Below are 23,140 nucleotides of genomic sequence, written 5' to 3'. Positions count from 1 at the left end.
AGAAGTGCAGATGTGGTGCTAATTACTTTTTAAATTTTCAATAACAAAGCCTCAGTGACGAATTGACAGAAAGTGGCCATGCATCTATTATTACAATTATAAAGTCTGTGTGTATGTAAGCATGCTGCCATTTCACAAGAATTGCACATATATGTCCATTTTCAGCTTTTCAGACTTATCTATAATAATCTGAAAAGTACTGTACATACATTGCACTCCGTTGTGCCAACCTTTAGTTGTTTAACCTTCAGAATCGCTATCACACTCTATAATGGCACTATACTTATAAAATGCTGCCTTTTAATGTCAGGAAGAGTGTTAGCTTCTTGTTTTAGGGTCCAATTACTATGACCAGTGTCCATTTGCAGAGATCAACAGCTAAATATTTTTTTATCATAGCTTCCATGAGATACTCTGGCCTTACAGTGCAGCAGACAGCGTATGAAGGATTTAACATGGTTCAAGCACACCCCCGGACGGGGCGGCTGTGGAGCAGGTGAGCAGAATCAAGTTCCTTTGGAACCTTTGGTCATTGGTGCACATCACTGAGTTTCCAGTCCATACTCTGCGCAGATGTTCCTGTATACTATGCCAGCCACTTGGTTATGGCGTTCCATGTATGCTTTTCCTGCCAGCATCTTACACCCTGCAGTTATGTGCTGGATTGTCTCAGGGGCCTCTTTGCACAGTCTACACCTTGGGTCTTGTCTGGTGTGGTAGATCTGGGCCTCTATGGCTCTGGTGCTCAGGGCCTGCTCCTGTGCAGCCAGGATGAGTGCCTCTGTGCTGTCCTTCAGCCCAGCCCTTTCAAGCCATTGGTAGGATTTGTTGAGATCAGCCACTTCAGTTATGTTCCGGTGGTACATCCCGTGTAAGGGCTTGTCCTCCCATGATGGTCCCTCTTCCAGCATCTCATCCTCTGTTCTCCACTGCCTGAGACATTCACTCAGCACGTCATCTGTCGGGGCCTTATCCTTGATGTACTTATGGATCTTGCATGTTTCATCCCGGATAGTGGCTCTCACGCTCACTAGTCCTCGGCCTCCTTCCTTGCGGCTAGCGTTCAGTCTCAGGGCGCTGGATTTGGGGTGGAACCCTCTATGCATGGTGAGGAGCTTTCATGTCTTAACATCTGTGGTCTCTATCCTTCCTTTGGCCACCTTATTATTCCCGCAGGGTATCTGATCACTGGCAGGGCGTAGCTATTTATTGCCCTCGATTTGTTCTTGCCATTGAGCTGGCTTCTTAGGACTTGCCTAATATTCTGGAATATCACGTGTGTGTGTGTGTGTGTGTGTGTGTGTGTGTGTGTGTGTGTGTGTGTGTGTGTGTGTGTGTGTGTGTGTGTGTGTGTGTGTGTGTGTGTGTGTGTGAGCTCATTCGATTATATAAAAATCTCTTTTTACACTGTTGTTAACACTACAGTATTTACCTTGGTGTCTAATATAAGTTCCCGTGTTTAATTATTTCAGTTCATGTTAATGCATAGGCAGAAGCAGATATTAACATACATGTGATGTGAGGGAACAGAAATAAATCCACTTTCAGCCTTCTCAAGAGCAGAAAAAAATGTGTAGACAAGTGCAATACCCAAATGGAAGATTGGTGAAGATTGGTTGGAGTGGATTTTATATTATGTGAACACCAGGAACTTCCTGGAAAAATTAATTCCAGCTGCTGAATCATCAACTTATAATCAAACTCACAACTACCACCATCAAGCTGACGTTTAGATCACAGTAGTGCGTGTACATGCAGCTCTTGATGACTCATATTTTCACCTCTCACTTGTGACTGTGTGAGTAACTTGGTGGTTGCGAATAAAAGGCACTGCGCTCCAACTCTGTGTGAGCTGGGCTTCCTGTGGGATGTATGTGCTTCTACTGGCCTTATCTAGTTTGGAAATAAAATAAGAAATGAAAATGAGAAAACCATGACTGCAATATAAATAAGTCAACAAACGAAAAGCTTCATTTGGAAGCAGTGACATCCAACTAACTCCTTTTTCTGTTTTGGAAAACGTCAGGTATAGTTATTTATAACAAGGTCAGAATAATCAATAGAACATTGAAATGTCCTAAAACCTCTCCACTCGTAGGAACAGGAATAGATTACGTTGTTGTTGTTGTTGTTGTTTTTTTATTTAAAAGAAAATTTGAAAAATAACAACTTATTAGAAAAAAACATTGCTTGAAAATCATAGTCAACATGGGATGTTAATTCTCAGAACTGACAACAATCTAAAATTGTTACGAATTAAATATGTTAGGTATTTGATCATTATGCAGTTGCTTGTGATTTATTTCCAACAAGTCATGGACACAAACATAGTTTCTGCTGTGATATATTTACTTCCAGTTAATTCAGCGATGTGTCATTGTCATGAAAACTTTGAAGCTTTTATAGATTCATGCTGAAAAGTTGCATCTTAATGTGAAAAGGTGCCTTGGAAGGCTTCTGTGACCCAGACTTATTTATTAAGGTTAGTCGATCTAACCAGTCAGAGAAGACCAATCATTTCTGCCTGACTGATTTCAAATGTCAGGTTTGTAGCTTTTCATTTATTCTTATTTATATGATTAATGGCTGAGGGACTATGGGGAGCATAGCAAACTAGTAGGACTCAGATTAGAGTCTCATGCTAGCTTGATTCCCACATGTTACATGTACCTTTCATGGATAAACAGAAAAATACAGATCTGAAAGTGCAGAGGTCAACAATGTATGTTTCAATTTCCAAAACAGCTGTTTATGTATTTTTATCATGGGCTTTTGTATCAGTAGTGTACTCAGGAAGCTGAGTTCCACAGATTGTAAACTTGACATTATGCATTAGTTTATCTATGCAGTACAGTGTAGAAGAATGATTATCTGGATGCACAGTGAATGTGTAGACGAATACAGGGAAAGAGGCACACACTTCAAAAGTAACACACCTAAACATAAACATCTCAGAGGTGCGTAAAGCAGTGGATAAAATTAGCTCTTTATCTCTTCCCAGTGGAACAAACACCCTCATCTTAAATCCTCGGTAAGGCCTGCTAAGCCATAATCCCTCTGGTCCTTCACAGTCCCCTTTAGTCTCTGTACAAGGCATAACCAACAACACACAGATCCGGGTGGGATGCAGAGCGTGGCGTAGCTCTTAGGTCTGATTGGCCATCCCATAGTTCCTCATCCCTGGTGGGATCATCATCCAGCCTATGGCAATACAAAATGGATGTTGTCATTATAAAGGTGTCATTGTGTCAGTCAAACAAGTCAGACTTACTTCAGTTACTCTGAAACAAATAATGTAAGCCCACAATGGATCAAAAATATAAAATCTGACTTTTACTTATTGCTACATCAAAACACATCTAGAGAGGAATAAAGATAGAAAAGAGCAATAATTCTAGAGAAGAAAATAAAGAAACAAAACGAGGGCAGTGAGATGGTTGTAACTGGACAGAGCCTGAAGAGTGTTTTGAGACAAACTGATGAGTCAAATTTGGTTAATACAATTCAACAAAAGGACCTGTACAACATTCATGCTGATGTCATAAACTCAACCTGTATACTGTTCTAAATCAAACAATTTTCAGAAAGTTGTATTGTAATTAAAGCCATGCTGAGTCATATTAAAGCACTGACATGTATTAAGGGAAACACTGAACACTCACATCTTCGAACATATTGCTGGCTCACTCCCACAGGTCTCAGCCACTGAGATGCCAGGTGATTTTTGAGGCTGACTCACACTTGGTCTACGATCGGAATGACTCCGTCGTATGAACGGTCGAGGTCCTTGAATTGGTAGAGGAACTCTTCCGCGATTTCCAAATGTCCGTGAAAGAAATGACACTCTAGAGGAGGTCCATGCCTGAGTGGGTTGAGGAACTGAACATGGTTGGGCCTCAAACAGCGATGGAGATGAAGGGCAGAAGACTGACTGTGCGTTACTCATCGTCCGAGCACTGGATGAGTCTTCGCTGCTGTTCTCTCTTGACCATCTTTGCACCTTTGGCGAGGCTGGTGGGGACGGTGCTTTGAAGGGGTAAATGGAGACGGGCTTTGAGTCTGAGAGGTTCTGTTTTGCAGTAGGTGGACTGGGGAGCTGCCGTTGAGCACTCGGTGGTGTAGGCAATCTCCTGTTAAAGGAAGTTCTATTTGAAGACGGGGGAGTAGGTTGTCTTTTGCAACTCTCAGGACTAGGAAGACTTCTGTGTGAGCTGCTTGAAGTAGAAGGCGTAGATGGTAACATTCGACTCCTAGACAAAAGTGGGGTAACAGGTGGTTGGTTGGTGACTACTGAAGAAGGAGGCACTGTAGACTGTATGGTGCTGGGTCCAGACACTGAAAGGTTGACACCATCTTGTATGTCTGTAGACTTGTTTATTGGCAGTGTCTCTAACTCAGAGTCTGACCCTTGCTTAGGGTGGATCATTTTTCTGGCCAGATAATGCACCAAATTCTTTTCTTTTCTTGGCTCTTCGAGGGTCTGAGTTGGAACCTCTGGTTTATTGACCTTGGACAGAGCAGAAGCTTGTGGCAGGCCTCCTTTGCTTGGCAGAACTGATACCGATTGAACTGAAGCACGCAGTCGTTGTGACACTACAGCTCTTTTTGAAACAAATGGTTTACCACCCTTTGTACCATCTTCTGCTGTACCAGTGGGAGAACACAGAGCCCCTTCAAAGGAATTGTCCATTAATACTTCCAGCGGAGGTGGAGGGAGACTATCCAGATCTAGGTACTGTTTTTTTTCACATGAAATTGACTCTGGTCTACAGCTGCTTATCCCAGTGCTAAGGACAGCTTCTACATTTCCCAAGCCTGGTAACACAGGAACCCCACATTTACGTACACCTTTGAGAGGGCCCAAAACTTTAGGGCCATCTAGCTCCTCTATTCCTTGACTAAAAGTATCAATCAGTTTTTTAACAGAATTTCTACCTCTGTAAAAACCCGTAGAGAGTCGTGGTGATAAAGGAGGACTAGGTGGTGGCGTAGCTCTTATGGGACCCTTGGGTGTTTTGTTGTCTTTTTGTTTATTTCCTTCCTCATTACTTTCACCCTCCTGTTTTTTGTTGTTGGACTTGTTATGGCATGCTTTGTCTTTGGGTGGTTGGGGATTATTGTTCTTCTCTGTTGGGAGAAGTTTGCGATTCAATGATGGAGACTGTGCTGGTGAGGTGACTTTTTGTTTAGCTATGGATGTCCTTGTGCTTCCTTGCTTGTTTTTATTCATTCTTTGCAGCCTCTGGTCCAAATCCCTTTGGGTTCTTTCTAGCTCAAGCAGAGTAGGATCTTCACCCTTGCTTCGTAGGGATTCAGCTGACTGCGTACGGCGCTCTTTTGCAACTACTGTCTTTTTCACCACTGACTTTTGAATATTTGTGGCTGTTTGGGGCCTTCTTGGTGATTGTTTCTCGTCGTCCGTCCATTGGCGTTTGTTGGTTTTTGGACTGCTCAGTACTTTTGCTTTGGTGCTAGAGTTTTGTGATGGGACAAACTGTATTCTACCACTTATAGCATTTTTCATTTTGAGGGTCATTTCTACATTTTGAGGATTCTCTATACGCTTTGGAGGAAGGCGACATGGATGGTTTTGTTCATGATCTACAGGTGAAGAGTTTGATCTCTGTCTAAACCTTACTTTCACATCTCCCATGCCTCTATCAATCTCCTCATCATTCTCATTGTTGTCTTCCTCTCCATCGTCTAAAGAAACTGATCCTAGTACTGAGTCTCTTTGGTCATTAGCCAATATAGTACATGTAGAATCTAGTGAGTTGAGTGAAGTGAGGGAAACACTTGGACTGATTTCACTTAGAATCTTTCTTGATGACAATCTTTTCCTAACATTCCTGGAGGTCTTATATCCTAACGGACTGACAGGAGTTGTTCTGTTTGTCCCAATAGACTCACAACTCTGTCTTCTGTGACGTGTTTCAGATCCCGCTAGGGATTCACTCTCTGCACCAATGCCACTGTCCTCACTAAACAAAGCAGAGTCATCTGGACCAGGCTTGTGCAGAGAAGCCATTTCAATACGAGATAAAAGTTGCATTAATCTGTTCTCAACTGCACGTTTGACTTTCAGTTTCTCTTCTAAAAGCTCCGAGACTGAGGCAAAGTACTCCACTGCCTCCTCCAAAGCAGAGTCCCCGATTCCACTAACAGTCTGGCAGACATTTTGCATTCTCTGTGTGGTATATTGAAGCAACTGCTGCAACAAATCCGGTGGGGGCTCAATATTATCAGAGCCACACTTCAGAGGTGAGGATGATGAAAGGTTTTTCATTTGGCTTGGCCAAGCAAGATGTTCCCCATTTTCTTTTAAAACTTTTTCTCCCTCACCTGCCATCTCGTTCATTCCCTGAATAATTTCCTCATAACGGAGAGTCATAAAGGCAACCATAGGCTGCACAGAAACTTGAGTGTGGGTTGCTTCCTCTAAAAGCCCGAGTAAACCATCATATTTGTGGATACTAGGATTTAAAAAGGCATAAGCCGCCTGGTGTGCTTTAACCAGAGGCTCGGGGAAGTCCACTTTCACATCTTTAGCTTGTTTCTCCTTGTCTTTCTTTTTGAAAACCTTTGTGCCTTTTGTGTTTTTCTTCACTTTTCTGACAGACTTTTTGTCTATTACATCCTGCTTGTCAAAATTTTTCTCTTTTCTTTGCAACACTGTGGGTTTTACTAATTCTTGACTGTCTAATCTATTCACATTCACTGCTTCTGGACTTAACTCAGTCACACACGTCTGTCCAACCACCTTTCCCTCTCTTGGATTCCCATCTGTAGATTCCGTTGAATGACACCTTTCTCCCTCACCAAGCTTAGAATGTCTGAGACTGTCTTGAAGTGCAGGTGGCAGCATTCGTCCCCTTCTCATGGAAGCCAGAGTTCCAAAATTGTTACCTTTGGATGGTGAGCAGCCCATTTTGAGCAGGTGCAAATGGCTCCTGAGAAACACGAATATATCACTGCAGACAGTAATAAATGAATGAATACAAAGAATACTTCCTATCCTTAGCCACCTGCCGTATCTGTAATTTTAAGATGGCGGAGATTATTAAGCCTGAGATTTCTTTCCATCAGACATCTTCCAAAACAAAACACTGATAATTCCATTCCATTCAAATCTCTTGCACCAGTCAAAAAATGAATCCAAAGTGCTGGTTATGTTTATAAAAATATCCTTGTATCCGTGAAAAGTATCCTTGTAGTGTGCTCTGAAAAACATCCTCTAGTGCTTTACAAAGGACAAGCAACTGAGAGGATTAGTGGGGCTTTGTGAACTCTTCAAAGTGCACATATGTCATGTTAAAGCATAGAAAACACACCTACTTGTAAGACCATAAGCCTATTTGTGTAATGAGGACTGGCTGCAGGTGCTCTTTTATAGACTGGAGAACAATATGTCTTTCTTTAAGTCTTGGTCCATTTCCATAGCAAAACATTAGTCATTGAAATATAAGGCAACTATTAAAATAAGATAAACTGACTTTTTTTATTTATTTCAATTGCAGTTTTACTTTGGCCAACTCTCTACCTCTGTTCAACTAGGACATTCAGCTAAAGTAAAACTACAATTAAAACAATTTTAAAAATTAACTTTTATAAATAGTACACATACTTACTGTAGACCTGTACATACCTGATGCTTAATGTTGATTGTATTGTATGTAATATGAATTTATGCTTTAGGATACTATACTGAATTTGGTCCATTTTGACTTTCCCAAGGGACACTGAAGGTCCTGAACAAGAAGTCTTAATTTAAAGAAACCTTAAGAACTCTGAAAAAAACAAATTCTAAAAATGTTGTTTTTCTCAGAAAGGACATCTGACTAGATTTTTGACTCTGTAATTATTTAAGCAGCAAACAGGCAACTGCAAAATTTGTCTTTTGGAAAAATATATACATGGGTGGACAAGTAAGGCCTTAGTGGGAAAGAATGGAAGGCTGGCTTCAGCCCTTTTGGAGCTATTACTAAAAATCACACAATTATTTAATTATTTTAGGGGTTTGTTGGCAGTTACTATCACCCAATTTATTTCACGGTCACAAGGTATGTTTTTGATCAACTGACCTGAGGAGTTAAAGATGCAGGCTATCAGTCTATGGATGTGAATTCACTGTTTTTAAAGTTACCAGTAGTGTTTTTATAGAAGTTAATAATAATTTCAGTGCAAGACATGGCACCACTGATACAGGGTGGGATTTCTTGCAGTTTAAAATAATTCTGCGCAAAAATTGAATGCTAAATTAGAGCCATTATTACCCATCAGAGTCAAACACTCGTCTTTAATTTACCAACGTATATTTATTTTTTATGTATAAATGTATTATTCCATATAGATGTTCTCTATATTACTAATTATTTTTAAAATACTGAAGCTAGTTTGTTCTAAGTGACGAGGTAAAAGAAATAGTAAAGGGCGACGATGATGAAGATGAAGATGAAGAAGAAGAAGAAGAAGAAGAAGAAGAAGAAGAAGAAGAAGAAGAAGAAGAAGAAGAAGAAGAAGAAGAAGAAGGCGAAGACGAGCTCTGCGCGTCCCCGCATGCAGGTGTAGGTGCAGCGGGGAGATTGGCGCCGTTCCAGAAGCGCGTTCCCAAGCTAATAATTTCTGTGCCCAGTAACTGGGATAAACTCTTTATCTCTCAGTGTTACTTTTTATAAACCTTTTGTTAAGATCCAACTTGTTTATAAGGAAAGTATCCGCCTCAGCGTGTATTGTTTTAGCCGTACTGCTGATTGGTTTGCTAGCTTGTTAACGCTATTCAGCTCAGTAATAGTAAGATGGTGAAACCGTTCAAGTTTGGGTAAACTCAGCTTTCATTTGGGAAGCTTTATTGTATTTAGAGTAAATAGTTGTTTATAATGTTATAAGTTGATTGCGATGTCATTTTAGCCGACTCCTTAACTACATGATCCAGACTGGAGCATGATGAAGCATACACACAGGTGGTGCCAGACTCCCCCATCGGTAACTGTGCGAGTCAAAGCGAACAGCGTTCACTCCCACCAAGTCAGAAGAGGCCTGTGGCTAAAACGAGCTAACACGCAGGATGTTCAGGGTCCACCCGGGAAGAGCCAGCAGCGGGCTCAGACTAATGCCTGGACGACTGTGCCTCCAACTATTATCATCCAGGGGCAGGAAATGGCCTCATACTTCAGACTTTTTGGTCAGTAACTGCAATATGTAGACAGGCAAACAACTGATTGTTTGTGTATCCAGTACCCAAAGTGTAAAAGATTTAAAATGGTTTGACTACAGATGATGACCTTATTCAAGACTTTCTGTGGATGGACTGTTGCCATAAAATTACAGACAAGGTAAAGCAATTACTTTTGTGAAACTTTCTAATTTTTCTAAAGATTTTTAATGTGTACAATTACCCTTTACCTACGCCATCAGTATCTTCTAGCCATGGCCTTTGTGTACTTCAAACGGGCCCGTTTCACTATTGCAGAATACACCAGGAGGAATTTTTTCATTGCACTGTAAGTGTCACAGATTCTACGTTACGAAATTGAATCCACTATAGATTTCTACTGCTTTTTTAATGTATATAAAATTAAACAAACTTATCTGTTTTTTATGAAGGTACCTTGCCAACACCATGGAGGAGGATGAGGAAGAGAGTAAGTATGAGATTTTTCCATGGGCACTGGGCAGGAGCTGGAGGAAGCAGTTTCCCCGTTTCCTCAAGCAGCGAGACAAGCTGTGGAGTCGCATCAACTACAGAGCTGCTGTCAGCAGACGCTGCTGTGAAGAGGTACACACAAGTGTAATCACCTGAGGAGGCTCCACTGGACAGTGCAATTCCTTTATTTTTGCAACTTTTTTGTCTATTCTTCCATTAGAGCTGTATTTCTTTTTTTTTTTTTTTTTGTGGAACTTTAGGTGATGTCAATCATGCCCTCTCACTTTGTTTGGCAACGGGAGAGATCAGAGCACCACAGCGGAGCCCAACGTCAGTACAGTGATCGAAATCACACTCGTATGCCCCGCGGGCCTGCTGCCTCCCCGGTTTCGTGTGACCTCTGTAACCATGGCACCACGTTAAACAAGACCGTGGGCTCCTGTTCACCCTCTAGAGGTTATTCTGCACCGTCTCCAACCGCGACCTGTTCACACCCATTCAACTCGCTGCTAACTTTGGAGACTACACCACCTATTGCCACATCCTCTTGCAAGAAGTCATCTGTGAAGGTGGAAGGTCTTGCACAGCATTCCTCATGCTGTAAAGCTGAAGAGTTTCCCAGTAAGTTTTAATAATGCTAAGGCCCTTGTCCAGTAAAGCCAATAGAAACAGAGTAACTACATTTTTTGTCCTCCCTTTTTGGCAGAGGATGAATCATCTTGTGAATCTTCATACGACACAGCCATGGACTGGATTGCAGAAGAGTAGGGCTCACCTTTCCCTCAGCAGATTTACTACTTTACCCATAAATGGTTTTGTGTCATCTTCTACCTTAATACTACATCAACTCTAAAATAAGTCTGAGTCACGGAGTTAGTTGCCTTTTTTGTGTTTACCTTCAACATAACTGGTCAGAGCAAACCAAATGGTGCATCATCAATGAAATAAGAATGATGCAGTACTTAATGTTTCACATATACTGGGTTCCTGCTATTTTTTTTAATTTATGAATATTTATTTATTTATATATTTATTGACACACTTGTGGGTTTTTCTGACAACCACTTGCACACAGATAAGAAATTCTGAGTAAAGGATTTGGTGAAATATTGGCTGAATGAAAGCTTAGCCATTAATAAATGCACATTTTTGACAGTCTGTCACATGCTGGGATTCTACAGGTTGTGTTTTTACTACTTTTGCTGTTTAATGATCCAATGCTGCCTCGAGTTTCAATAAAATGTTTAAAATGAATCTGTCTATTGAGATTTATTACAACCTGTATTGTGCACAAAAACATGACTGCACCAAAATTGACAGTTTAGCCAGAAAGGTGAGTTTCAAGCTTTCCTTTATTTCACAAGATGACCAGTTTATTACTGCCTGTAATGGTTCCACATAGGTGGAGCTGCTATTGCACATACTTCCTCAGTTTCACCAGGAATGCTGAAAATAGAGGATGCCATCAGTTTTTTTTTTGTTTTCACATTGACGTATGTAATATATGAAGTCTGATTCCTGACCTGTGTGGCTCATTTGTTCAGGGTGAGGTCTGGCGATGTAGGGAATACTTCCAAAGGCTGGATGTGCATCTGTGGTGAGCTCTTCTAAAATAGAACAGTAAGATTTTAACTAAAGGAAACAAATACAGCTACAAATACAGGTCTAATGTTTTTCTAATTCACCTTTTTCAATCTCCCCCTGCTCTTCAGCCATGACTGGAGCTTTTCTGGTGCAGTACTGTCCACTTTTCTGCAGGGCTGGGGCCACCAGCCAGTCTCTTACTGGAACCTCAATGATGCGTTCACACAATAAAGGCAGCGCCAAACATCGAAGCCCCTCCAGCAGATCACTGACCTGTGTTATACTGGGTAACACAGGAGTAGAGTCAGGGAGCTGTGAAGTTCTCTCCTTCTGTTCATCCACACTAGTAAACTTCACACAATAAATTATTTGATTCCACAAAGTATTGTAAGGCTATAACCAGGCCTGTGCTAGTTGAATTCAGTTTTCAAAGTCAATTTCTCTTTATTTCTAACTTGCTTGTTTAATTTACCTAAAGATGCACAAGGGTTGAATTGTTTTTGTATTTAATTGTTTAAAATTTATTTTTTTAATTGTTACTTCTTATGGAACTTTGACTAAGCTACAAATATAAAGCAGCTGCTTCCCGTTTCAATAAACCAGTGCATAAATACAGCCTTATTCCCCCCTTTATTCAGGTAGATGCACACTTTGCGAGGTAGACAGCACACACAGCTCCAGGGTGCAGATGTGGAATCACTGTGGGTAAAACCAGGTGAGGGTTGATTAAATCAAGAGCAACCTGCAACAGACATAAGATAGTGAACACAACTACCACAGCAACAAAATATGTATCTCATAAATAATAAATTCACATCATTCTTTTAGTCTGTACTATCCTAAAACCCGACACTGACCGCGTTGAATCCCTGCCCATCCAGGAGAGAGGAGGCTGTGCAGAGGTCAGCGTTGTGAAACAGGACATTGTCGGGCCACTCCTTCCCTCCACGCAGACTCCAAGACGTTCTCCAGTGCTTGTAGTTCAACATAGCTCGCCTGTGGTGATCCTCCCTGACCTCCACACTCAACACTCTGCCTGTAGAGGCCACTGGCAACAACAAGACACACATTATTGGCTGTGTTGTGCTCATCGTGGCATTGATAATTAATAGAACATCCCTAAGACCAGAGAAAGTGATAGTGATGTGTGCAAACCTGCTCGAGACAAGAACAGAGACATGGCCCCTGACCCAGAGCCTGACTCCAGCACAAAGTCTCCCTCTGTGACATCCATCATCAGCAGCATGGTCGCTGCATCCTGGAAAACAATGACAACAACACACTGAGCACATAATCCATCAGAAGAAAAAACAGTGGACGCATCTGGCGTAGTGACATACAAACATACCTTTGGGTAGACAATGGCAGGCCCCCTCTTCATAAACAGCACATAATCCTCCAGACTGGCTCGCCGTATGAGTATGGGAAACCCCCTGCTCGTCTTCAGGATCCGACCTGCAGGCTGCCTCGCAATGCTGTCATGCAGGATGATCCCCCAGCTGCTCTGCAGTTGAGTCCCTGCCTGAAGCTGGAACATCTTCCTGAATTCCACCTGTTCCTTTCTTCTGTACTCGGCCACAAGCAGCTCCCCAAAAGCAAGCAAGCTCTCCCCAGGGAGGGTGGCTGAAGTAACTGCTGCATCAACCTGCAGATCGTCCTCTTCAGCAATTTCTTCACATTTACTTTCCTCCTGTATGCAGTCTGTGGCTGGTACCTGAACACTATTTGGTTCGTGCTGGTTCTCCTGTCTCAGCTGCATCACCTCGGGGCTCAGAGCATCCTGAGGCAGCAGACTACTGATCCTCTCCAGGGGGGACAGCGGTCTCCTCCTTCTGGAGAGTGCTTGTTTGGTGGCCAGCTCTTCATCATTGTAGTTCACTGAACCACTAGAAAAACATTTTATTTCCCTTCTATTTTGGGAAAGTTTTACAAGTGCATGCCTGTTTCTGAGCTGTATTTCACTGCATGTGCTAATTCTAACCAGTCTACACACGCACATAAGTCCAGCAAATGACATGTTAGTAGCTTTTAAACTAAATTAAAGTTAAACAAGTCTGAAATAATAGGTAGGATGTAGGCTGACATTAAAAATATTTTACCACAATATAATGGTTAAACAACATTCAATTTGTTAAAATGTCACTCACTCCAGGTGCAGGCTAGCTCTATGTCTTTATTTTTTCGTCACCTGCCCTTATAGACCGAGGACGCATAAAAGACAACAACATCCGCAGAAGGAGGATACCATGCTGGAGAAACACGTGTGATGACGTCATATCGAAGCGACCAGTGTATTAATTTAGGTCGACCAGCAGAGGGCCCAAGATCACCAACAAATTATGATTATACAGGATGTGCGCAGGCATCAGTCTGTTGTTTAAAGTACAATATAAAGTATACATTTTCCAAACTAGTCATTAAAACTGACCACAGTTTTATTGTTTGCCTTTCTTTTTTATTAAAAAGTAGAAAGTCCACTGGAGACGCACGAATATGCAGCGAATATACGGAATATGCATTTCCTCCTGTTGCATTCAGAGTCTGAAACCATAAACGTGTGACACGTGAACAGTCTATTATTATTCCATTGCATTTTAATATGTGATAATATATTTTTGGGATTATTTTATTTTTTTATTTTAGCTTTTTTTAAACCTATAACATGTTAGGTTTATTAAAGTGTGACTGACAACATTTGAGGTTGCTTCTTCAGGTATTTCACGAAAACGTGAAGGCAACATAAATGGAGGGCGGTGCTCCTCGCGCTGTAACGCGCATGTGCAGGAAGGCCACACGTGGATTGTGTAAACCAGCTACGCAGACTTACGCAGCTCTTCAGAAATGGCGGCCGACGGTGGCAGTTCTTTTCTGCAGCTACCCTGCGTTTTTTCACCCAAATCAAAACAGTATTTAGCGTTGTGTGCTCAGGACGGCAGACTTCGCGTGTGGAACACAGACAGCAAAACACTTCATCAAGAATATGTGCCTTCATCCCATCTGAGTGCTACATGTACCTGCATAGCATGGGGACCATGCCGGACAGTGAAGGTACGTGCTTTCAAAGTCCCTGCTGTTAGCTACATGAGCTATCAAGGCCGGAGCAAGCGGATTGTATTGCAGTTTTCTGAAGTGGAAAGCAGGTTAAAACGAAACAGTGACACTATTCTGATAGAGGAGTTCACGAAAAGTTTTTGAAAGTCGGTCGTGCGTTATTATCGATAATTTTGCGTGTGACAGAGGCTGAGTTAGCAGTGCTAGCCACGTTACCCGCTAGCAGCTGCGCAGGGCGCACATGTTAGTCCCACATGGCAGCGTTATTAAGAGAAACACGAGTAATGCCTTGATTTTGTATTTAGCAGTTAATCAACTCCTGGCATCACAAAGTACGACATTTTATTCAGCTAATTGTTCCTATTTATTTTAGTGCGTAGGTAAAACTGTTATTTTGTGTTATTTTGGTTAGCGGTAGCAAACCAAAGCTTCAGCAGGCTGAGCCACCCTACTTCAAGATAGGTTTAAAAGTCTTTATCGGGTTTCTGTTGGTGCCTTTAAAAAACCATTGAACACACGCAAAGGTGATTCGTTTGTGACAGCGACCAGCACTGACTCTGTTACCGCTTTTCATCAACACGCGTGTTCCAAAATGTATAGGCGATGTAACTTAGCTATGTTCGCTTTAAATTAATCACCAGAGGTCGTTTTTCTTGAGCATGTTTGTCAAGTAAGTTTGTTCAGTGTGCTTTTTCAAACTTGATGTTTATAAGTAGTATGTAGGTTCATTTTAGAGATGTGATGTTTCAGGAGGGGCCTCAGAGGAAGAAGAGGAAATCGGAGGCAGTGCAGGTGGAGGTGAAGCCAGACCTGCTGGCGATGGGCACAGCCGTAGGAACTGTGCTGATCTATAGTGCAGCGAAGGGAGCGCTGCAATGTACCCTGGTGAGTTTGACTTTTTTTTTAAATGTCTTGTGTTTGTATGTGGAAAACATTAACGTTGGACTAAATTTATTAAATCTATATTAAACATGCCTTTTCTTGAATGTGACCTGTTAACTGGAAAGTGCCCACTCAATTTCTGCTCGTATAAAGTCATTGTGGAGATTGTTAAAGGTCTCTAGTGCACGTAGAACAGCAACCCTGGCACAAGGATACCTCTACTAACAAATTGAACCAATTCTTCCCTGTCTGACTCAAAGTTTGGATTCCACTGCTTCTGCTTGGGACTCTAAACATGTTCAATGCTGAAGAATGGGACACTATTTATTACTGGCTGTGATTTTCTCCCTGACAGGATGGGGGCCATAGTGGAGGAGTGAATTGTGTTCAGTGGCATCCTGAAGACAGTTTATTATACAGCGGTTCAGATGATACAAACATTATTGAGTGGGACCTGCAGACCGGCAAGATGCGGAGGTCAGTGTGTTGTGATTAGTGTGTCCTTAAGAAGTTCCTAGAAATGTCTTTTGACGTATAATCATTTTGTCCACTCTACTGGTTATTTGCACAGATGTACGTACATTGGTCCCGTGGAGTAATGTCTTGACAATCACAAATTGATTGATCATAAAACAGCTAGGTTTTATTTTGGCAGTTACAGAATTACTGTTAGCTCGTGTGATCCATCCCTCATGTTTGTCACTTAGTGTTTTCTGCATTTTGCTAATCTTAAACAAACAGCTCTTCTGCAGACTTGATAGTGGCAGCACTCTCATTCTTCTGATTACAATATTTGGCTCCACATTTACAACCTTTTATAATGTAACTTTTAGCTACTTGCTGAGCTCAATCAGATCCCAATGCATCCATAGATGGTGCTTGTTTAGTAATGGTGTTTTGTCACGTGTGATTCTGAACATAAAGTCTAGTAAACTGTGTGGTTAGCTGTTTGCTGTGCAGGAGAATGTGTCGGGTTCAGGTTATTTAGGTGAATGTAAGCCCCACCCCCCTCCCTTTTTTATTGTTTCACACAGACATATATAGTTTAATTACAAATAAAGCAGATTAAAGCTCCTGTCTTAAGTGCATGTAGTTTCAACACAATTTTATTGTCACTGCTGTGAAGTGTTCTACATAAAATGTCACTAAAAAGTGTTACATTTTTGTAAGACCTCAGAGCTAGGTATGAATATTTATTATTATATATAAATTAGCATTTAAGCCGGTAGTCTGTAAAGGCTTTAAGTGAATCTGTGCTGAGTAAAATTAAGAATACAGATTTTTTACAGAAATACATTTACTTTGTATATTGACACAGTAAGTGGAAGGCGGACCGTGCAGCAGTTACCAGCTTGTGCGTGAGCCCTGATGGCAAACTGCTGCTTTCAGCTGGACAGATAATCAAGATGTGGAACTTGGCCACCAAGGAGATTTACAGAGTAAGTGTCTAATAAGCAGTTATACTTAACTTTTTACAAAGGTCCACTGATTGTTCGTCTTTCTTGTCCCTGCCAGAAATTCACAGGTCACACCACGTCTGTGACGACCCTGCGCTTTGCCACCTCACGTACTCCTGACAGTAACGGCCTGTATTTCCTGTCCGGGGCTGCTCATGATCGACTACTCAGTGTCTGGTGAGTGCTTGTCTAAAGATGGTGGAGGTGCCAAGGCGTTCAGAATTAGGTTGTATAGCATTCCTCTGCTGTGGCTGTGCACCGTTGTGCTGATAAGAACTTGTCTGACTTTAGGCAAGTGCGAGAAGACGGTAAGGACAAGAACTCGGTGGTGTCCTTCACACTGACAGCTGAGCCACAGAACATCGACCTCATCACATCAAACAGCAAAGAAGAGGTCAGTGCAGAAATGCTTTGTTTGCCTCATGTTTTTACTTTTTCGTCTAATGGTTGTAATCTGTCAGCTACATCAAGTAACAGTAACTTGGAACAAACTTTGTACTAAACTAGTACTAAAATCTTCATCCCTGTGATGTGATCGTGTTTTACGTGGCTTGTTCAATGTGTGTGTTCTTGCCTTACACAGGCGGTACGGTTAGCAGTGGTGTGTAAGGATGGGCAGCTGCATTTCTTCGAGCACTTTTTGAATGGGTAAGTCCACTGCATGGACTCAGCTGTTCCTGCTCGTACAAAAAGCTTGTTGCACTTTGAAATATCAACATTTTACAGTTTCCTCGTAATTGGGGGTTGTTACAACAGATGAAAGACATGCGGTTATTAAACGTTAATGTATCTAACCCACCAGGCCCTGTAAGAAACCCTTGGCACCTTCATGTACAGTGCAAATGTGTGACACCAAGGACTCCCCAGCCCCGATTCCCCTGCTGGCAGCTGCCCTTGGAGCGGATCCTCGGACCGTGCTGCTGGCCTACGGCAACCACCTACAGCCTGTGATTGAGAAAGTGGTGAGTGCACAGATACACGCTGGTCCAATAGAGTGTGTGTGTGTGTGGGGGGTTACATGACTAAAACGTTCGATTGGAGGCAGTCAGTATTTCTGCTTTATTTAGTGTTATCAGTAACTAACCTCAAATATGTAGTTGTAAAATTGTAATTTCGTGAATTTTTTTTTTTTTAATCCATAGATAGTTTTGTGTTTAAATGTGGTTGTTCGCCTGTTAAACCTTTTTCTCTTTGTCTACAAAGTGAAAATAGCTCATTAATCTAAATTCACCTGCCGCCTTACAGGAGATCAACACAGCAGAGAAACGCATCAGTTTGACTCGAGATGTTCAGACCAGCTTGTCCCTTTCCATGGAGACCTCCATTTCCAAGGTAACAGTCAGTCTCATTTTAATATACTTTACGAAATGTGATGCGTGAAGGGAGGGGATATCATCGTCCTCATATTTGGGTAGTGCCTTCTGTCGTTTTTGCTGTGGTTCTTAATGTGGAGCTGGGAAGCTGTCTGCAGCAGGATGTCTGACTAAGGATGTCATTTATGAGCCTTTTATTTATTGCTTCAGGTGAAAACCCCAGTTGTGAATATCAGTAGCAAAGTACTGGTCCCAGGAGTTCCTGGACATCAGGCCCCAGTGAAGGGAGCTCCCCAGGCATCAGGGAAGAGAAAAAAAGACACGGACACCAAAGAGGTAGACTCACTGTTGAAGACTCTGATGAGATGTTTTACAGCCACTGATGTCTTTCTATTAATTCAATGGTGTTGCACCAAATTGTAAACATGCTATTAATGTACTTGCATGGTTACCTTTTTATTAAACCAGTGCAACATGAAATGAATAAAACTAGCCAACAACATATCAACCTGTTAAACCTTTTCGCTTTATCTAACTTAACTTTTTTCTACTAGATGTCGATAGCAGAGCGACTGGGAGAAGTCAGTCTGTCTGAAGTCTCCACAGAGAAGGGGGCTACAAAAGGAGTGGCCTCCCTACAAACGGATAACTTCGCAGTCCTGCTGGTGCAGGGCCTTGAGAGCAGTGACGCCAGCATCCTTAATGTACGTTCTAGTTTGATTAAAGCTTTTAAGTAGAGTTTAGTTGGATGACTAAACAAAATGTTTATGTTTGGGGGGCGGGGTATGTTTTTTTTACCATTCTCTATGCAGAAAGTGTACATTCATACACTTTGTGCTTAGGCCTACAAGCTAAAACAAAAAGTGGGTTTGGGGTTAAAATTATTTATGTATTATTATTATTTTTTTTTATTCAATAGCTTTCATAAACTCAATTTTTCAGAAAATTATGAAAATTTGTGCCTGTCAATTGAAGTGTTCAGCTCATTGCTGTGTAAATATGAACCCCCTTTGAACCACAATACCTTTTCTTTACACCTTTGACAGAAAGTGTTTCAGACTCGCAAAGAGATGGTCATAAGGAAGACGGTTGCCCGGTTACCGGTACCTGCTGTTTTACCATTGGTGGAGGAAGTGAGTATCAATTTTCAGTGAAGTGTGCATGTTTTTCATTACTGGTAGTATTAAAGGTTTATTAAATCTTCGTGGCCGTTTATCTTTCTGTAGATCACAAAGAGAATCCAAGGTCACCCCTTCATGTAAGTGAATAGTACACATTGATATGTTTGCCCGCATTAAATTTTCTGATATACGAACCATGAAATGGATGTAAACCTTCTGCCACTTCCGGATTCTGTTTGACATTCTTTTACACATTTCTACCTACAGGGCAGTGCTAATGGTGCGGTGGCTCAAGGCTGTACTAATTAATCACACATCATACCTGGTGTCGGTGAGTCACCTTCTGCCTCCACTGCTAATTTAAAGCCACCATATGGTTGACATTAAAGTGCATTAACATTTGCCTTGAGGTCTGTTTCTTATTAGTTGTTGTTGCTTCTACTGCTATGGTATTGAATGTTCACCTTCATTTGCTCTTTCCGCCCCAACAGCTGCCAGATGTGGTTTCCCAGCTGGCAGTGCTTTATCACATGATTGAAAGCAGAGTGAAGATGTTCCACAAACTATCAAAGCTGCATGGGAAACTGTATTTGCTAATGACACAGGTTGGTGTCTTCATGAACAGAAAATGCAGCAATGTAGCATTAAGAATAGCCGCTAAGGTTAAAGGAGTCAGACATTTCACCCGAGTAGGTCCTGACTGAGTTAGCTGACAGCTGTCATCCACACATTACAGCACTACTGTCTCACCACTGCATGGTTGTACTGCTGTGGTGTATGCAGGATATTAGATCACATAGTGCTGCTGCATACTGAATCATATTTATTACAATATTAATGTTAGGTGGTCATGTCGTCCCAGGATGTAACAAGTACAACATTCCCTGTTGTTTAAATAACTAACCATAAGACAACTGTGCAAATCCTAATTATGCCTTGCACCTTTGCATCTTCACCACTAGGTGCCGACAAGTGACAGCAGTAACAACGTCACAGATGCTGACCACACAGCCAAGCTGGTGTACGAAGAGGGTAAGTTCAAACCGCCTGTCTCTCTTCATTGAACCTGAGGCTCTTCACCTTCATCTGCACTATCTCAGCCATGCTGTGTCTGAGTGTCAGTTGCTGGCACAGTGAGCGGGGTGTAATGTTATTTTCATTTCCGCCTCCATCTTCTCACTTTAACGTTTTGTAACCATCTGAAGTGACTGCTCACACATCAGCAGTACAGCAGGTCACACCCTCAACCAAACAGTGTTTCCCATTATTTTGACTGACATTCATTATTTAGTCAATTGGCCTTAAATCATCTGGGACCACTGATGAAGACAACACTAAATTGGTTAAGATTTATGAGGGCAGCACTACTCATCATGTAGCTACTCTTGGCAATGCACCGCACGCAAACGTGACTCCTGTTGCCTGGCAACCTGACCGGCAGCATTTAGACCCCTCCCTTTTGAGCGAAACAACAAGGCCCCGTTCTGTTCTGATTTCTCATTACCGTACTTTATTGAGCCATGTAGAAAATTGGCTTTCATGAAATAATTAAGCTGCGCCTTGAGTTCCCGTTCTCCTGTCAGCCTTCCAGGATGCAATGGTTAATTCAATGAAATAAAGTTCTTAAAGGCAGCTGATGAGCAGGTGGCATGTGGATGCTGCCGTGCACCGGCATCATTATGGGTCAGATGAGGAATCGTGACAGGAAATGTCCAAGGTGTCACTCTGGTTAATGACACACAGTTTGTCCAGGTCAAGACTATGGGGTTGTACTCGGTGTTAATTGATACGCCTGTTGTTGTGCTCTCTAACTGTACTGGTTGTTGCCGGTATGGCTAACATTAATTACACAATAATTAACCACTCTGATGCATGAGCTGCTGTAATTAGAGTAGCTGTGCGAATGTCTGTCAGAATACAGGATCAGATTTAGGCTTCTATAAATGCACAGCAATCAACCAGGGGTGATGCAGATAATGGGGCCGCCTGACTGAAAAACTGAACACCTTGTATAAAAGGGCCTTTTTTTTTCCCAACACGGACGACACCGATAATTCCGCCTGATTCCAATGCCCTATTCCCATTCTCTGAATTGATGGGTACATGTTGTAATGGTGGTTAACCGGCGCTCGCGTTGAGCCGTTTGATCTTCGGCTTTATGTTCCGGCACTCATCCGTTCAGAGGAGGCGTGTGCGTCGTGTTGACCGAGCCGGTGTTACTCTAAGAAATGTAGCACTGACTCCTAAGGTGCGTTGGGTTCTGTGTCAGCTACTGCTCCATTTCACAGTTTTCCATTACAGTACTGGGCGTTTAGGTCATCCATGTTGTGGTTTTTACAATGCAGTCTGATTAACTCACGTTCGTTTCCTATTTACGCCTGTACAATAACTCCTTTTTGGTAATGGCTGTATTAATGCAGCCATTAGAAAATTATAGACTTTCATCCCCCCTGCATCACGGTCAGCATTGCTGTCATAATGAAATGGTATTAAAATGCAAATAGCTGCCACCTCTCCACATTAAATTTTGAAGATTAAAATGCCGGCTTTCCTTTTGAATCGCTTTGTTTGCCTGTTTTTATGAGGGCAGTTTGAGTGTGTTCCTATGGAAGAACTGATTGTTTTTCTTCTTTTGCCTTTTTGCAGAATCATCTGATGAAGATGACGCGTCTGGTGATGAAGCGCTTCCTGATGATGACTCTGATGTAAGTTAAAACTAGGGGCTCTAAGGATGGTGAACTGACGTGTAATGCTTAGATGCCCGTCTTTCGATCTGTGGCTGAAGTTTGCGTTTCAATCTCAGAACTGGGAGGAAGAGGAGGCGATGGAGGAGAAAATGGCCGAAGATCACAGCGACGACCCCGATGGAACAGAATCCCAAGCTAACGGCCAGGAAGACATGCAGCAAGAGGAATATGAGGATGATTGAGAAAAGCCAATCTCACATAAAATAGACCTGAGAGAGTTATATATAAATATATACTTTCATTTTATTTTCATGCTTTTGATTTTATTATCAAAACAAAGTGGTTTTACAAAATCAAAGGACACATTGAAATGTGGGCTACCTGGCCACCCCCGACCCCCCCCCCCGAATGAGGAATTTATGCAACAATTTGGACAGAGGGAGAACACACTGCAAATCGAACCCAGTTCTCCTGATGCATCTCCATCCGAGCTCGTGTGCGCCAAAACCTGCAGGTGCCGTTTAGTTTTACAGCTGATCAGAGCGTTCTGTGTTCTCTTCTAACCCACCTTTATAGTCCTTGGTGACAACTTGTTCAGCGGAGATCTGGAGAACAAACAAGGATGCAGGGCTCCACTTGTTTGTTGTATAGAATACTGCACGAACCAGAGTTGGGCTGGCAAGATGGTGGCCATACATCATGTCCTCACCTGGTGTAAATCTGTTTGTACAGTGAAGTGTTTGTATGAGCTCTTTCCTCTACAGCTTCCCCCATTAAACCTTGGGATTAAATGAACTCCACTAAGGCCTGTTGAATATTGTTTTTTTTCCCTCACTTGTTGAACTGTTCTTTGTGTGTCGGGTTAGTGGACTTCTGTGACCCACAGTTAAAGCAGCATATAAGGGAAAAATGTTACATTTATACTAAAGCAGTCAATAAATGGGGTTTTACAGTGTCTGTCTGGCAGAGGATCTGAACATACTGAAGTTCACATAAGTAATCTATTGATAAGATCATTTGATGATTGCCTTGAGAAGGTTTAATTCATATTGTTGGAAAAAAATTGTAAAACCAAAACTTTGCTGCAGTTTTGAGGGCACCTTCAACATTTTTTAATTCACAAGCTTTTTTTGGGATCCGAAGCTCTGCTTCTGCTTACCTGCAAATGTGGATTTGGAAGCAAAGGAATTGATCCAGTCCACATACATAAATTTTGCATTGTTTTGTCACATGACGTTGACTTTTGCCAAAGCTGCCGTGGCCTGTGTGCCTTATTAACGCTCTACCTCTCTGGGACGTGTCAACACCTCCCCCTGTGGCCGTTCAGAAGGCGAAGGAAGGTGGGATTTGATCTGTGCCCAGCTGTTCCAGCGTTTTCTTTCTTTTCCAAGTCCAAATGGGT

The 23,140-nt window shown here is 41.9% G+C and overlaps 4 protein-coding genes across 6 annotated transcripts; 2 read left to right on the top strand and 2 right to left on the bottom strand.

The window, feature by feature from the left end:
- Nucleotides 1-1,364: 1,364 nt before the first annotated feature.
- On the bottom strand, nt 1,365-8,346 carry pcare1 (photoreceptor cilium actin regulator 1). The gene is made up of 2 exons (XM_041069166.2): nt 3,663-8,346; nt 1,365-3,201 (listed from the first exon to the last, which is right to left on the bottom strand). Exons 1-2 carry the CDS (start codon nt 6,926-6,928, stop codon nt 3,078-3,080), a joined length of 3,390 nt encoding a protein of 1,129 aa, XP_040925100.1. The 5' UTR covers nt 6,929-8,346; the 3' UTR covers nt 1,365-3,077.
- A 594-nt stretch (nt 8,347-8,940) lies between these two features.
- spdya (speedy/RINGO cell cycle regulator family member A) lies at nt 8,941-10,897 on the top strand. The gene is made up of 6 exons (XM_029138757.3): nt 8,941-9,181; nt 9,274-9,332; nt 9,415-9,500; nt 9,604-9,775; nt 9,904-10,264; nt 10,350-10,897. Exons 1-6 carry the CDS (start codon nt 8,941-8,943, stop codon nt 10,409-10,411), a joined length of 981 nt encoding a protein of 326 aa, XP_028994590.1. The 3' UTR covers nt 10,412-10,897.
- Nucleotides 10,898-10,977: 80 nt separating this feature from the next.
- trmt61b (tRNA methyltransferase 61B) lies at nt 10,978-13,513 on the bottom strand. Of its 3 annotated transcripts, XM_029138756.3 has the most exons (8): nt 13,375-13,513; nt 12,576-13,113; nt 12,383-12,485; nt 12,085-12,275; nt 11,878-11,969; nt 11,329-11,510; nt 11,167-11,250; nt 10,978-11,089 (listed from the first exon to the last, which is right to left on the bottom strand). In XM_029138756.3, exons 2-8 carry the CDS (start codon nt 12,984-12,986, stop codon nt 11,055-11,057), a joined length of 1,098 nt encoding a protein of 365 aa, XP_028994589.1. In that variant the 5' UTR covers nt 12,987-13,113; nt 13,375-13,513; the 3' UTR covers nt 10,978-11,054. The 3 variants fall into 3 exon arrangements, with proteins under 3 accessions (XP_028994589.1, XP_028994588.1, XP_028994587.1); XM_029138755.3 differs by having other exon boundaries at nt 11,167-11,247; nt 12,576-13,482; XM_029138754.3 differs by having other exon boundaries at nt 12,576-13,480.
- A 486-nt stretch (nt 13,514-13,999) lies between these two features.
- wdr43 (WD repeat domain 43) lies at nt 14,000-22,543 on the top strand. The gene is made up of 18 exons (XM_029138753.3): nt 14,000-14,275; nt 15,029-15,163; nt 15,516-15,637; nt 16,479-16,599; nt 16,676-16,794; nt 16,909-17,011; nt 17,201-17,265; nt 17,420-17,579; nt 17,863-17,949; nt 18,141-18,266; nt 18,485-18,634; nt 18,977-19,063; nt 19,157-19,188; nt 19,319-19,382; nt 19,543-19,656; nt 20,014-20,083; nt 21,698-21,756; nt 21,855-22,543. The coding sequence occupies exons 1-18, from the start codon at nt 14,069-14,071 to the stop codon at nt 21,978-21,980; spliced, it is 1,947 nt and encodes a 648-aa protein (XP_028994586.1). The 5' UTR covers nt 14,000-14,068; the 3' UTR covers nt 21,981-22,543.
- Nucleotides 22,544-23,140: the final 597 nt, after the last annotated feature.

Source organism: Betta splendens, chromosome 22 (genome assembly GCF_900634795.4).
Source record: "Betta splendens chromosome 22, fBetSpl5.4, whole genome shotgun sequence".
Lineage (NCBI taxonomy): Eukaryota > Metazoa > Chordata > Actinopteri > Anabantiformes > Osphronemidae > Betta > Betta splendens.
This window is presented reverse-complemented; position numbering and strand designations above follow the sequence as displayed.